The sequence below is a fragment of the Phasianus colchicus genome, chromosome 5 (genome assembly GCF_987193195.1).
Source record: "Phasianus colchicus chromosome 5, bPhaCol1.hap1.1, whole genome shotgun sequence".
NCBI lineage: Eukaryota > Metazoa > Chordata > Aves > Galliformes > Phasianidae > Phasianus > Phasianus colchicus.
In genome coordinates this window covers 12,713,918-12,729,360 of record NC_143440.1, presented here as the reverse complement: position 1 = coordinate 12,729,360, position 15,443 = coordinate 12,713,918, and the positions used below count along the sequence as shown (strand labels likewise).

At 44.2% G+C, this 15,443-nt stretch overlaps 1 protein-coding gene across 2 annotated transcripts in view; it reads left to right on the top strand.

Annotated features, from left to right (window-relative positions):
* Positions 1–234: 234 nt before the first annotated feature.
* The window catches only part of PLEKHA7 (pleckstrin homology domain containing A7), a 139,960-nt gene continuing 124,751 nt past the window's right edge, over positions 235–15,443 (top strand). Inside the window, exons 1-3 of one of the 2 annotated variants that reach the window (XM_090140521.1) lie at positions 235–370; positions 465–541; positions 644–701. In XM_090140521.1, coding sequence (XP_089996647.1) covers positions 285–370; positions 465–541; positions 644–701 — 221 coding nt within the window. In that variant the 5' untranslated portion in view covers positions 235–284. The remainder of the gene's footprint in view (positions 371–464; positions 542–643; positions 702–15,443) is intronic. The other variant, XM_090140522.1, reaches the window with a different exon arrangement.

Below are 15,443 nucleotides of genomic sequence, written 5' to 3'. Positions count from 1 at the left end.
CCTTCTGGCGAGCGCCGGGAGGCAGCGCGGGGCGGGACGCGCCGCAGCCACGGCCGCCCGCGGGGATGCCGCCTCTCCCGCCGGCGGACAAAGGACCGCGGCCGCCTCGCCTCCCGAGGCCGGGAGGCGTCGCCCCCCGCCCGCTCCGGGACGCCGCGCCTCCGGCGGCGGCCGCGGTGGCGCTGCGGAGCAGAGCCGGGCACTGGGCGCCGAGCGCCGGCCGCCCGCCCGCCCGCACACCCCCTCCCCGGCCGGCCGGCCGGCCGGCCGCGCGCACGGCGAACATGGCGGCGGCGGCGGCGGGGCGGGACGCGCTACCTGAGCACTGGTCCTACGGCGTCTGCAGGGACGGCCGCGTCTTCTTCATCGAGTAAGGGGACGGCGGGAGAAGGGGCGGGGGGGGGGCCGCGCGCCCGCCCGCTTCCCGCCGCTAACAGGTGCGCGTTTCCGCCTCTCCCCCGCAGCGACCTGAGCCGCAGCACCACCTGGCTGCACCCGCGCACCGGGGAGCCCGTCAACTCGGGACACATGATCCGCTCCGGTGGGTGCTCGCGTCCCCCGCCCCCCTCCCCCCCCCCGTCCTCCCCCGCCCCGAGGGTCGCGGGCCGCGCGCTCACCGCCCGCCGTGTCTCTGTCCCCGCAGACCTGCCCCGCGGCTGGGAGGAGGGCTTCTCGGAGGAGGGCGCCAGCTACTTCATCGAGTGAGTGCTGCGGCGCGGGGCTGCGGGCCGCTCCGCGCGGAGAGCTGCGGGACGCGGGATGGGGAAAGTTGGGGAAAGCGCGGGGCTGCGGCGGCTCCTTCGGAGCGGCCGGCAACAGGTTTCCCCCGGCCGGCTGCTTGGTTGCTTGGCTTTTTTGTGTGTGCGTGCGTTTGTTTGTTTTTTCCTCCCCCTACCTTCCTGGTAGTGAGGAGCGCGGCTCGCGGCAGGTGGAGCGCTCCCGGCCCCGCGCCGGCTGTGTGGGCGCTGCGTGTGCGGGCGCGGGGCGGGCGGCGGCATCGCTCCGGCCTGAGGGCGCTGCTTGCTTGCGTGAGGGGCGGCAGCGCGGGGCTGGGCGGCTGCGGCTCGTGCTGAAGAGCCCCTCCGTGCCTGTATGGCTGACGCGGAGAAGCCCCGGCGGCGCTTTGGTCCCAGCTGCTTTGTGTGGGAGGCTTTTTGTGTCAGACGGCTATAAAACTTTTCGCTTTCTGAACTACGCTCGTACGTTGTCCTAACTGGTGTTAACAGCGTTCTTCAGCTTTGGAGCTGCTTCAGAAAATGAAGCATTTGTTACCAAAGGGAGTGTATGTTTTATGCAGCAGCCCAATAAACTTTGCCATCCTTTAGTCAAGAAGAACTTCTGTGAGAGCAACAGCAGTTTTGGATGGGAAAACGTTCAGCCGTACCACTTGAGGTTCACCTGACGTAGCATCTTTTGCAGCAGTGATGCTTCCCTGCACGCTGCCCCTCTCAGAGGCCCTGGAGCCACGTGGATTTTCTCTGCTTTTCTCTTTTTCCCATGAGCACGCCGAGCCCCTCTTTTGCTCACATGAAGTCCAGCGTCCTTAGGCAGGGATTTCCATAGCTCACTGCTCTGTTCCTCGCTCCTGTGTTGCTCCCACGTGACGAGTTCTCAGCTTACAGAACAGAAAGGCTGCTGGTCCCTTAGTGCATGATTTCACATCTCGTCCTGTTCCGTTTTATAGCACTCCAGTTCACAGAAACCGGGAGCTCTTCATTAACTGCCTCTTTTAACTGCTGATAGTTTGCAGTCGGGTGTCATCCACAGACGTTTCACGAGCTCGCACTCAGTTCTTGCTCCTTAATTACTAATTTATTGAATGGGGCTGGGAGGAATGCTGCGAGCTGCCCGTCTCTCTTGCCGTAATTTCCACTTTAAGTGTGAGCTGTTGTATCTCCTCTTTGATTTACTTCTTTCTCTCTCTTCTAGGTCTTATATTGGTTGTAATTTAATTAATTTTGTGTGGGACATGGTGTCAAATATTTAAATATGTTGGCCAACTCCACTTGCATAACTTAGTTTTTAGAATGGCAGCAGTCAAAATGTTAGGCTGAGTGTTGGATGTGAGCTGTTTTTGATTTTTAAAAGTAATCAGTTTGATGTTTATTTACTTCCATGTCTTTATTCTTTTTGCCAGTACTCTGGGCGGTCCTGAAGCAGCATATAGTGAAACAAAAGTTGATAAGCACTTCTCTGCAGTTTTTGTAACATGAAGTCAGTCATCTTTGTTGCAGAAGTGCTTTATGGACTTTCTGGCTTTAGGAACTTCTTTGCTTTCTGCATGAGAACTTGTTTGCCTTTTTGGGAAAGACACCTACGCTGACAGTGTGTGAGTGCTGCCAATTGACTGATGCATCCCAAACTTTATTTTCCTTTGCTGCTTTAACTTTTAGGACTGTTGTTTGTACAAGGAAGTCGTGTAGGATGCTGCATTCTGGTTCTTCCCACTTCTGCACACCCAGATCTTTCTGAGTGGTTTTCTCTGTACAAATTATTTTTCAAATTTTCTTGATAGCAGCACATCCTACCAGTGTAGTCCTGCCTTTTAGCCTAGAACCACTAAATAAATGATGTAGAAACTGATCTTTTTGGATCTCCACTTGGTGCTTTAGATAAAATCTCACTTTTGCAGCTTATTTGCAACTTAGATAGCTTGCCCCGAGGAGAGGAATAGGGTAACTTTTTGTATGCTTTTAAGTGTCTTTCCATGTATACAAAACCTCAGCATCTTTGTTACTGTTAATCAGAAAGAGACAACATCATTAGCTCGACTCAGTACAGATATCAGTTATGAGAGGTTGCAGTGTGGTCACCTTTGCCTCTGAGCTGTGAGACTTGTATCATCCCCTGTGACATATTTCCTCTTTTCTTTGAGTGACAAAAATGTGTGGAAAACAAGTTTCTCCTAACAAAAAGTGTTTGGTTGGCTTGGCTTGCCAGCCTTTCATCCATTTTTAGAGGAATACTGATTTAGGATTGGTCAGAGGTTCAAACGTTTCTTTGCCTAACAGTATCATAGACGTTTCACTTTCTGACTTCAAGTGCCTGTGAAGGCTTGCACTACTCATTCACCTCTCTCCTGGTTTATTTTCTCTGCTGATGCTTATGAAATATATTGTGTATGTTGGGCAAGTGCTTGATGTTGGAGTCACTGCAGGAAGAATGTTGCTAAACATACAGGGGATTGAATGAGCACCTGCAACACTTGCTGCTGTTTGCTTCAGGTGGCTGGGCTGCTGATCCGAGCTGGTAGGCTTGGCCAACATGCTTTCTCAGGAAGGAGAAAATGCCACATTAGTACTGCATATCACAAAGGTAATATTGCATTCAAGTTGTAAAGTTAGGAATAGGCAAACAGCAGTCAGCACCGAAATAGCTGAAGTTGACCTTTTGTTGATGGATTTCCAAAATCAGTTTTTCACTGGGTAATATCTATTTGGACACTTGTATGGGTAGCTCTTAAAACTCTTAATAGTGCCTTTTCCCCCCCCCTCTTGTATATAGGAAAAAAGCATGGTATGTATTACTTGGATATAAATCTACATCTGATTTAGTGGGTGGCAATCCTGTGTGTGGCAGGTGGGTTGGAACTGGATGATTTCGAGGTCCCTTCTAACCCAAGCCATCCTATGAAATACCAAAAATGGGAAGAACACCAAAGTGGTGAGCGGCAAACTGAAATCTGTGTTTGTAACTGGGATTCTGCTCTGCCAAGCATATATGCAGATACCGTGTTGCTGGAAACCGTGCAGGAGCTTGGATTTGCCTGCTGCAGGCTGTAGGTGATCCCCAGCCATTTGCACTGCCAGTAGGGAACCTGAGGATGGTCTCTGGCTGAATGAAAGGACCACGTGCTCTGAAGTGTCCCAGAGAAACTTTTGGGGGAAGAAATGTGGTTCCACAGCAGTAGTCGAGGCCGTCATTTGGCTAAATGTCTGTGTGCAGCAGCCTGCAGGTTGCGATTCGTTGCTGGAACCTGTTCCTGCGGGGACTGGTCTTCATCGAAATAATTCGTATGGGAGGTGTGAAATTAAGAGGTGGAAGAAAAATGCTGGAGTTGGATTTTGTGTTGGGATAGGAGGGGAGAAAAGTCGTGCATTCGCAGCAGTGCCGGGCGGTCTGTAGCGGCATCTGCTGGCTCACGGGTGCGAGGTGGGAGCGGGGGAGGAGCTGCCGGCCTGGGGCTGAGCCTGCCTGCGTTCTTGTGCTTGCCAGTCTAAAAAGTGGCCTATTCGGGCAGTGTGGAGAAGAAGAGCTATATAAAGTAAGCTGTGCTGTCTATAGCTGTTTCTCAGTCTCTTGATGCCCTTTGATCTCCAGCTCCAAGCTTGAGCACATGGCTTTTTTTAATCAATTTTGGCTGGTGAGCAAAACTGCAATGGGAATCTTGGGTGTGCTGGGTAGGTACAGCAGCTGCATTTCATTCAAGTTAGGGCAACACGTACATCTCCTCCTTGTCGATGGTTAAAATGAGAAATCACTCATTAAAAAGTGAAGTAAATGCTGACAGATTTGTACTCAGGCAGAGGTTGCTAAAAATTGCAGACAGCAGAAGAAGTACTTGGTAGCTCTCAGAGAAAGGAGGGAGAGAGGTTGGTGCAGGGTGTCTTCTAGAAGAGCAGGCTGGGAACTTTGCACAGGGAGAATAGCACGTGTGGTTTGGTTCTGTGGTGTATATGAAGAGGAGCATTGTGTGCATTCCCTGATGGGGAGGATGAGTGCATAGGGGGAGGTGCCAGTTTTTGTTTGTTTTTGAAGCATGGCTGCACCAAAAGGTACTTAGCTTGGTTTGTCGGCCCTTGTTTGCCTTTCTTCCAAAATACACATTTAGCTGTTGGGAAAACTGAACTTTGACTACCTGAGGAGGAAAGTGAGGGTTACATATATTTAAAGCATAATTCCTATTAACTTCAGATGCTGTTTGAGTGTTGAGTGCTTCTGGGAAATAAAGGAACATTCTTTTGTTCCGTTTCAGGTTATACAACTGACTTATGTCTGTAGCTCAGAGAAACAAGGGTAAAACTTGGTTCCAGAGCTGCTGGTATCCACTGTGCACCTTTCTTTCAGTACACTTTCTTGTATGTTTAACATGAGTTGGTCAGAAAAACTTCAACCATTTATCCTCATTCCCAGAGCAAGAATTCTGCATTCTCTGAGATTGTGTGTGTGTGACCACATGTCTGTATCAGGTATATTGCAGTGGGGGTTGCAGTGGTTCTGAAAGTCTTGCTGTAAAGATGAGGAATATACACAATTGCAATATACAGGTATAGCCCTAGTTTTAAAAAACAGCTTTTTGAAACCTGTGTTACATTTTAGACCACTTTTAGAAGTGTATAGTATGCCTCCCACATCAGGTGAGCAAACATAATCTATTCAACACTTAATTTGGCTTTGTTTATTGCAAATATATACATATATATAATTTAAAATATTTGGTACGGCTTGGTTTTAATAAGACATATTTTACTGAAGGAAGTTGCTTCTCCAGTCTGCCAGCAGGCATTGAACTCTCCAGCAACTGGACATAGTTTAAAGGATTACTTACTTGCAGACCAATATCTCATGTAAGATGTTTTTGTATTTTATGATGGAGAAAATGAAGAAGTACATTTTCCAGATGAGCCTGGCAATACTGAACAGCCTTGTACTAAACAAGTGCTTCAGCAAAGGGAGAAGTGTGTGCTGTGAAGTACTTGGGTGCAGGCTTTTCTCCCTGATTCTGTGCCCTGCATTTCCCAAACCTTCTGTTTGCTACAGGTGGGTTGTTCTAAAATGAGTTTTGATTTCTCAACTGATCAGAGTTGGCCATTGTCTCGAATACTTACTTCATCTGTACCAAAGAAGTGTATGTTGCATTAGTATTGTAGTGCTGCAACCTTGCAAAAAGCAATAATGCAGAGTCACATTTACTAATACCATATCTGATACTATCTAGTATGGCTGTACATTCAAATTTGCTGCTGAATCAAATTTAATTTGACTTTGCCTCCCAGATGTGCTTCTTAAATTTTTTTTTATTTTTATGCCCTTGGCTTGGTTAACAATAAAGGACGGAGCTAAAACCTCATCCTGCTTGTAGCTTAATTGTCTTTTCCTGCAGCATTATTAGACTATTTAAAAAAAGTCTGCTCTGAGGTGCTGCTGTCCTTAGAAACAGAACTTCTCATCTGAATGCAGATTGCTAATTAAAGAAGTTAAAATCCAAGAAGAATCTGGTTAAGCTCCCAGCCTTTATTTATTTTTTTTCTCTTTTCTTGATTGTCTGCCATGTATGCTTGGCAAGAACATCGCTGGCTTGTCTAGACAGGTAGAGAAGTGTGCTATCAGTTGTAGGAACATGCTTTTCTTCTTGGAGGTTTAAGCCCTTACGTTTCTTGTTGCTTATCTGTATTCTAAAGGTTCTATCTTTAGTCTAAAAAAAAAAAACAAAAAAAACCCCAAAACCTCAACCAAAAAGTTGTGAATAAGTTTTGGGTACTCTGATGTATTGGAGTAATACTAAATTTAATTTACGATGCTATGTCAAGCATTATTATGGTTTTTATTCTCTTCCTGAAGGCCAAACTAAGAGCAGAGTATTGAGCTTTCTGTAAACAGATGTCAGTATTGCAACATGCAGGTGATTTTTCCAGGAGCTCTGTGTGGTGAAATACGACAAAGCAGCAAAGCTGCTAGTGGTTTTCTACTTTGTTTCATCTGAAAAAACATGGAGTTAATGGCTTTTTGCAAGCTGTGTATTTGTTTCAAAATGCCATATTTTCACAGTTATCTTCAAATTAGCAAAATGGCGGAGCAGGAACTTTCATGTCAGTGGTATTTCTCTGCCCCTTTTTCTGGGTGGAAGAATGACTCCTTTTGATTGACTTAAGATGTTGGTGTCAGTAGAATGGAGAAGAACTGGGGGCACTGTTTGCTTATCAGCCACAATAGATCAGAGATCAAAAGGCCAATGGTGAGTGGGTTGTCTGTTTCTTTGTTTTTCAATAGGTATGTTTAAAAGCTAATTTTTAGGTGTTTGAAATGTGTGCTCTGCAGGTGAATCTCTGAGTTCAGTGCCTACTTTAGATCAAAGAGGAAGAAGTTGGACATAACAGCATAGATCTGCTCAGAATGTTAAAGCGTATCAGCAGACAGAACTGTACTACTGGGTGTGATTCACTGATTGGTAAAGCAGCATTAATCTTTTCAGTATATTCTTCTGAAGATCAGGCATCATAACACCAGCTGTTTGCACGGGGAGTTTAGATAGCCCACATGTGGATGTAAGCAGTTGTTCCACAGAGGATGTGTTGGTTCAAAACCACGTTGAATTGCCTGGACTGAATTAAAATTAACTGCAGTTAGCTGCAAAGTAATGAAACCCCCCTTTTCTTAGATGACAGCTATCATCAGCTAGTCGTTGTTTATTGTTGCTGTCTCAGGACAACTGCTCTTACAAATGTAACTTTTTATTTATTTATTTTAAACTGGTACTTCATATACTCTTAGTAGTTATTTTACGTTGTAAAAAGAGGTTCTGTTGCCAACACACCGTTTCTTAAAGTGAGATTTTTTTTCTGCTTGCTTTCCATTTAAGACAATGGTTTTGTCAAGTGACTGGGAGCAGTGTCTTTATTTCCTTCCTCGCACGTCTTTGGAAGATGCTGTTCTTCAAGTGCTACTTCTGTGCTTTTCCTTGGTAGCACAGGCATACTTGAATACCTGAAATATTTTCAGAGAGCGATAAGATTTATTCCTTCAGTGCCTGTGTGCCTTGGCTCAGTATTCAGTTGTGAATAGTCTCAGCCCCTTCCTTTTGCTGCTGGAGTTACTCATGCAGTGAGTCACAGCTGAACTCATTTACAAAAAACAAGCCCACAAACAGAAAACCCACAGTAACTTTTCAACTTCTTGCATGTGAAGCCACTGTATAAAACCATTTAAAAAAAACAAACATTACAGACACCAAATCAGGCTTTGGTGTACTTATTTTTCATTGTATTTAGCCCTCTCAGTTGAAATGCAACGTGATAAATCTTAATTTCATCAGGTGTTAGTGTCAGTATAACAGATGTTCCTCAGTGTTGGTGGCTGTTTATTACTTTCTCTTAAAACTGTCTTGTTTGGGAAGCTGGGTGTCTACGGCTCCAACAAAGCCTTTCTTCAGAGTTGCATTTCTGAACCCTGGAGAGTACTGAGTTGTCTGAGAAAGTATTGGAACCACAGTGGGAGAAAGAAGACTGAATTACCAAGGGGTATGACAGTGCTATTTGACAGCGAAATAAAACAGTTGCTTTTTCTGATTTCCTGTATATTTCCATGGGTGGCATTTTCTTCAGTATGCGATTATGTGGCATAAAATTCAGATTTTGCTGATGGATTTTTATGGCAGTTGGATGTCAGTGGTGATACCTGCTGTTTGTTAGGCAGGAACTGTCATATTGATGCAGGGGAGTCCTTGCCAAGAGGTTTACAAATCATACCAAGTTTTGTATTGTGGTGGTAGCTTCTCTTTCGGATAAATGTGAAGTGTTAGTGGCTTTGTCAGGAGATGCAGAGAATGTGTGATGAGCAGCGTGCTCTTCCTGCTTTGCTGTGGTTGGAAGACAGCTGAGCTGTGGATGTAGAGGTTAAACTTAGTTAAAGCACTGCCTGAAATCTTTTACGAAGAAGCAGCCACAGATTGTGTTTTTAAGTCACATCTGGAATAAGGCTACAAGAATTTTTGAATTATTGATGTACAGAAGAGAGTTCTATTTGTGTAGGACAATGAGAAGACTTAAATTTGTTTAGGCTGTCTGGCAGCTGTTTTCAGAGTGGCTTCTGTAACCACAATGAGGTACGTTAAACTTTTTATGTGGGAATAGGAAATTATTTTTACATATAACAGCCTGCAAGTGAATATTTGTTTGCTTCCTGTAGAAACAAAATGTCAGACGTTTTATCTTTGATGAATTTTTAAAGATTTGCACGATAAGAAGCACAATCAGGAGGCCTGCTAATGATCTGAGTAAAATGATGGTCCAAATGTAGGTAATGCAGTCGGTTTAGGAATGAAGTTCAACACAGACAGTTCTTGTCTTTTTGTAGAATGTAAACGGTGAATTAACCTTTCCTCCTTTCATCTCACCTTTAGGAGTTCTGTAACTGATAACGAACACGTTTCCACCTGTTGTCAGGTCTGCCGAATGGTTTGGGGTGAAACTGATTTAGAGAAACATGCTGAGAATGCTGCTCTTGTGAATTTCAGCATTCTGTAAAAACATGTAAGTGAAGAGGTAAATGGAGAGTGGTTCTCTGTTGGATTAATTGAACAAAATTATTTAGTGTTCTCTCAAAAGTATTCTGGTTCTGCAGTCACATAGAAATCTGATTGCTGCAAAGATTAGAAATTGTATTACAATTCTATTGTATTACTTATTTTTGTGTTTTATTCATTCAGCTCAGCTGCCTCCTTGCCAATTAACTCGATATTCCATTACATCTGGTTGCAGTGAGAACACTAAATTGCAGTATAAGGCTTGTCTTCTGGGGAGGTGACTACAGCTATGAAGGTATGGCTTCTGAGTGCTGTCATCTCCAAAAAGTGCCCATGTGAATAATTAGAGTGGAACAGCAGTGTTATTGGAGCCCATATGATTACAGCTGATTTGAAAGTAGTGTGCTTGCTTCTCCATAGGGTCCTGTCTTTCCTTAGGTTCAGTTGTGCTCATCAGATACAAAATAAATGATTAGGAAACATCCAGTCCTGCCTTGTAGGGATGGATGTGTGTAAGAACAACCAGCCTTCCTGGAAGCTTTTATCTACCTGTAGGGTAGACACAAACAATTTCTGTCTAATAATCAAACAAATTACTTTTTGTGTGTTAAGTGGAGATGGTAGAATTTAGCATTAGTCAGAATTGCCATCTTCATGAGCAGAACTACTTCTGTCTGTGAAATTTACTCAGCTTGACAATTGAAATAGTTTCACTTACATGGACACGTTTCTGTGATGTTTTGAATTCTTCTGAATATGGCTTAAGAAATCCTTCAGTAGGCGTTTTGTGCTGGATCTGTGTTTCCAGAAATGGATTTGGTGATATGGAATAGAGTTCTGAAATCAATTTAAGTCGTAGCAGAAAACCTGTGGATCCCAATTGAATTTCATTTGTGAATTGAGCTAAAATAAAATGTCTTATTAGTAGGTGAAGAAATAGATTTTAAAATGTCTTGATGGATTTTTTAATAAGTGCTTCAGATCATTGTAAATAGTAAATCTTGATGCGTTGCGTTCCAATTTTGGGCTGATTATGGGCTTCTGTTCCTACTGGTCATAAATTGTCCATAGAAAAAGGAACTTAAGTGTTTTCCTGTAGTTCTTATGAGCTTCTGACATAGCTGAATAAGAAGAGGAAATCTTTTCACTGTGCCTGCCCGGAAACTAAAGCATTGAACAAACTTTGGAAAGTAGTTCAGAGGTACAAGAATCACTTATTCCCCATATGTTATGGGCAAGTTAACTTGTTAAAATGTGGTTTCTGATACTGTAGGATAGATTTGTGTAGGAAAAATTTGTGCAGGATTGCACATCAACTCCTAAAAGCATGCCATTGCATTTCATTTGCTATTAAGGGGGAAAAAACCCACCAACAACTAACACAAAACCCAGAATTTTAGATATGTAAGAAAATTTTCAAGTGTTGTTTTTTTTTTTCTTCCCCCATGTCATTGTATGTAGGACAGCAAATGCATTTATATCGGCTACCATTTTTTAACGGAGATTGCAATCTGGTAAGATTGAAACCTTAGTAAGAATGATACCTGTTGGAAATGACATCCAATCAGTTGGTGTTCAGATGCTTTTGAATGAGTCTATGTTAAAATTTACAAGTGATGTAGCTACCACCTCTTCCTCCAAAAAGAAAAGAAAAGCACTACAAATTCTTCAGAAAGCTCAAGCAGGACCACGTGTGAGGGTTTGTATGGTGGGAGCTTTTTTTCCTGTCTCGTACTTGGTAAATCCTCTCAGAAGTGAGCACTTGCTATCTTCTTAGAACAGCACTATCAAACGTGCTGCTCACTGAGACAGATGGCTGTAAGGGAAGTAGCTCTGCTTCAGATATTTTTCTGGATGCTAAGAAAAAAGGTTGTGTCTTAATCAAAAGCTTTGAAAAAATAGCAGCAGTTCTAAGTCTTTCTCGATATTTTTGCTTTTTCAGCTGTTGAAAGGTCAGACAGATTTGCAGTAAGCTTTTTAGTTGTAGATGTCCTGTTAATTTTCCTTTGATTTTTGATGTCTGGACCTTTAACACTGACTGGGGTAAAGACTCTTATCACTGCCTGGATACTCAGACTCGGGTAACTCTTATGGTGAAGCTTTTTATGCAAAGTATTTAATTGTCAGGATGGATGCTTTTTCCTCAACAACTCCAACAATTAGAGGAAGGCATTTGTACCTAATCTGAAATACCACAGGAGAGGAATGTCTGTAAAAGCTTTCTAGGTCTTAGGTTGATAGTCCCTTCCCCCAGCCTTTCCCAAAGGTGTTAAAACCAGTTTCTATAGGGCACGAAAAACAGGTTTGTCCTTCAGTAATGCTTCTTTGAAAAATAAAGAAAAACCTGTAGGAGACAAACGGTTTTAGGGATGGTCTGTTGTGGAAAGCAAGTGCACGTGTGCTGGAAAAAAAGGCAGACCAACTCACTAAAGCAGGTTACTGCTTAGTAGGTACTTATAGTTTAAAAATAAAAATAAAAATTAAGATTTCTTGTAAGCATAAGTGTCTCCTTAGGTTACTGCTAAAGAGGCTTAAATGTCATAGCTCATGTATGGTCTTAATAGCTCAAAGTAGCTGGAAACAAGCCAGGGATCTACAGCAGTCTTGCATGAACCTAGAATTGGTTCCAGCCACAATGTGGATGCTGTTACTGATGAGAAACTGTTTCCATTCTATCAGCAGTACTGAGACAGGGACACTCCTGGCTTGAATAGTTGATGCCATTTGTTTAAACATGCACACACTGAAGTGAAACTGTAAATGACAGACAAACCTTCTTAGCATTCAAGTGCTCGAGGATTATGAGGAGGTACTTCCTTTAGGGGTTGGGAAACAGTGTGCTCTGTCTGAATGGGTGAACTGGTGCCCGGAGAGGAGACTTGCTGAGTGAGTCAAGATGGGTGGGTACAGAAACTGAGCACTTCCTTCCAGGAGCAGAGGACAGCCGGGCTCAGAAAGCTGCGGGCACCAGGGACAGCACTGCACTTGGTGGTCCGGGCTGGGTTACGGAGGCAAGAATGTTGTTACGATGTGCCTGAGTGAGGCTGGGTGAAGAGGAAGCCTGCAAAGCTGCTGCACTGTTGCTTGGTGTCTGAAGTGTGACATAACAGCTACTCTGAGGTAATAAGGAAACTTTGTGATTTCTTTTTCTCTTCTTCCCCATCCCATAGCACTCTTTTTTCAAAGGTGTATGTACATGCACATGTGTTTCTTATGTTCCCCAAGCCATGGGGGAAAGCTAGGTAAAGCTGTGTAAGACCTCAACTTTGGCAGGTGGGCATCTTGATCAGGTCTCTGTTCTTTTTCTTATGGGTGGCTTTACTCAGTCTATTTTTTAATGTTTCCTTTTAGGTAGTAAGATTGCAGTGTAGTAAATAGACAGAGAAGGATAACTCTGCAGGGGGCTATTGATCTACTGATTTCAAGTGGAGTGAAAAAATTCATTGATCGTGGAAAGAAAAGAGCTGTTGAACTGTTATACCTAGAAAATCTCAGCTTAATGACTCCTGATTCTCTCTGCTTTGAGAATCCTTACTGTAAATGCTGTGTGAGCAGAGTGATAGGGATAGCTCAGGTCCCTCTGGTTTCCCACGTGGTTGTGCTGGGCTGGGGAGCGGTCTGACCCTTCTGCTCTGTAGTTTTGAGTTCTCCAAGGAGCTCTGCAGTGCGGTCAGTGGGCTTTGCCCATAGAACTTGCTTGTATGTTCAGTGCCAGCAATGTGTTTCTGTGGTTGCTCTGCAGTTTGGGGGGGAGGGGATCCCAGAGTGCCATGAAATCACAGGACACGGGGAGGTCCTTTGCAGAAAGGCTTGTGTTTCACTTGCACACAAACTGCTCAGTGAAACCTGTCCGAAACATGATTTTTAACTTTGCCTGTGCTCTCACTAATGAAGTAATGTAGTATTTTAGCTAAAGTGTAAGCAATAACTTCATTTAAATGTGCATTGCTTGATAACATGTGTTTCCAACAAATTTCTCTCATAACTTAAAACTTGGAAAATGTCTTTTTATAACCCAAGCATGGATAGTTTCTCTATGAAAACAGAAGTGTCAGATACTCACATCATCAGACTATTTTGTTCTTTTTCTGAGGTTGAATGTTCCACTTGAGCATTGGCTTTGATTGAGGGCTGATCATAGGCTGTGAAGTTGTTTGTTGGTCATCAGTTATTCCACAGAGGTGAAAATATTGATTGGATCGCTTCCTTTTGGAACCAAATGGTTTTTCCTGTCAAGCTGAATGCTCTCTGACCTGCCTGTTCCTTGCAGCAAGCTGCAGGGAAACGGGAGCACGGCTTGGGCAGCTGCAACGCAAGTGCCAGCTGAAACCTGGTATTCCTGTGCTTACAAACTTGAACTTGCGTTTACTCCCGCTTGGACTGCGTTTTGAAAAAGTGGAGTAACACCTTTGGTGGCAGGACGATGGAAACAAGTAGCCGGTGACTCTGCTGATGAATAATCTGGCGTGCCGCCAGCCGGTCTGAATCCCCACGGCTTGGGAAAATGCAACCAAGAGCGATGGGCTCAGGAATGCGCCCGCCACTGTGCTGCATTGTGGGCGCGGGGTGAAGGCCCCCCCCTCGCCGGGCATCGGCCCGCTGGGGCCTGGCTGTGCTTGGAAGGCTCTCCTGCTTGCCCCTCTGTTTGCTTGCATGTGAACTGCTATGCTAATGGCGTTGTTGGCAGGTGGAGAGTTAAAAAGCTGCGAAAATAAAACCTGTGCAAAGGATGCTGCATTCACATAATGGAACGGAGGCCTTCGCAGTCACGCTTCTTTAGCAGAAAAATATGTAGTGTGTTAGCTTAGCTCTGTGGGGAAACAAATAGCTGTGCTGCCGTTGGTTGGCTGTTCCTCTGGCTTTAGTGGTACACCTCTGAGAAGCAGGGCCTGTGGGGATGAGAGGGAGGCAGGCTTGCAAGTCGTTTCCTATTGTTGGAGGTGTCAAAATGCATAGATACTTGACCAGCGAAACTGCTTTTACGCATGCTCTTTAAAAGGCAGGAAGAATCCTCTTTCAGGAGTCTGTCACCGTAACAGGGCTTGGTTCCTGGAACAGCTTTCCCAGGAATTTGATTACCCACAGATTTACAAGAAGGACCAAAGGTTCCCACTACTTACAGTAACACTCAAAGAAGAAGAAAGCAAGCAACGTGAAGAGAAATGAAGTTCAAATGTTTCTTCAGACTTTGGACAGCATCTGCAGTTTTAGTCCCATTTCTTGTATTCCTTTGTATCTCGTTTTAGTTTCAAAGCAAGCCCTGAGAAATGCTTTCTTGTGTTATTTGCAGTTGAGGAAATTGGGGCTCTGCAGGCTTCGGCTGTGCCACAAGAGGGCATTCCTGGTGCTGGCTCTGCTACCGCTAGGGAATAGATGGCTTTGGCATGCGTGCCTGTGAGTGAGTCCTTCTTGGGGAATAAAGACTGAAGTGATGTTTCTTTTCTCTAACCTCCTTAGTTTCATAACTTAAAAAGGAATAGTTTGACATCTCTGTTTTCCTAGTTAACCTGGAATTGTTGGATGTCTGAGAATTCAAAGTAGAATGTTTCCTGATTTCTGCACCTACTGAGATTTCAATAGATGATCACCTGGTAGTGATGAGAAGAATTAAATCAGGCAGGGCAAGAATATGTTGCTGGAACCAGTAACTTTTTAGTTGTGTGGTTCAGCCTGAAAAGTTGTGCTGTTAAGAGCAGTGTATCCGTTTGTTCTGTCATATGGAAGACTGATAAAAAGGGAGGAAATGTAACTGCAAGCACTGTAAGCATTGCAGTCTAAAGTACTTCAGCTAATGCAAGATACAACCATGCAGGCATTTTATAGAGTTTGCACTTTATCACTGTTAATCAGCAAGATTGTAAATGGAAGAAATAATTGGAGTTGTACACTGTGCGTAGTAAATTTGGCTCACCATTTAATTTGGAGGTGCCCAATCTTTGTAGAGGGATGAGCCAGGTTATTTCAGGAAGCCCTATAGCCCTGTACCCATTGCTCCTTCTCTGTGCATTGATGCCTGTGTGCCTTCACTTAATCAGGTGCAAGGCTGTGCGTGTGTCTACAAGAGCAGTAGGGCTCTTGGCAGCTCATAGGGCACACTGAGCCTCTTCACTTGTTCACCTTCATTCCCAAGTCTCACCATCATGTGATGAGGGACCTCTCCGCTCATAAAAAAGAATGCAGGAGCAGAATGCCAGAAGAGTTC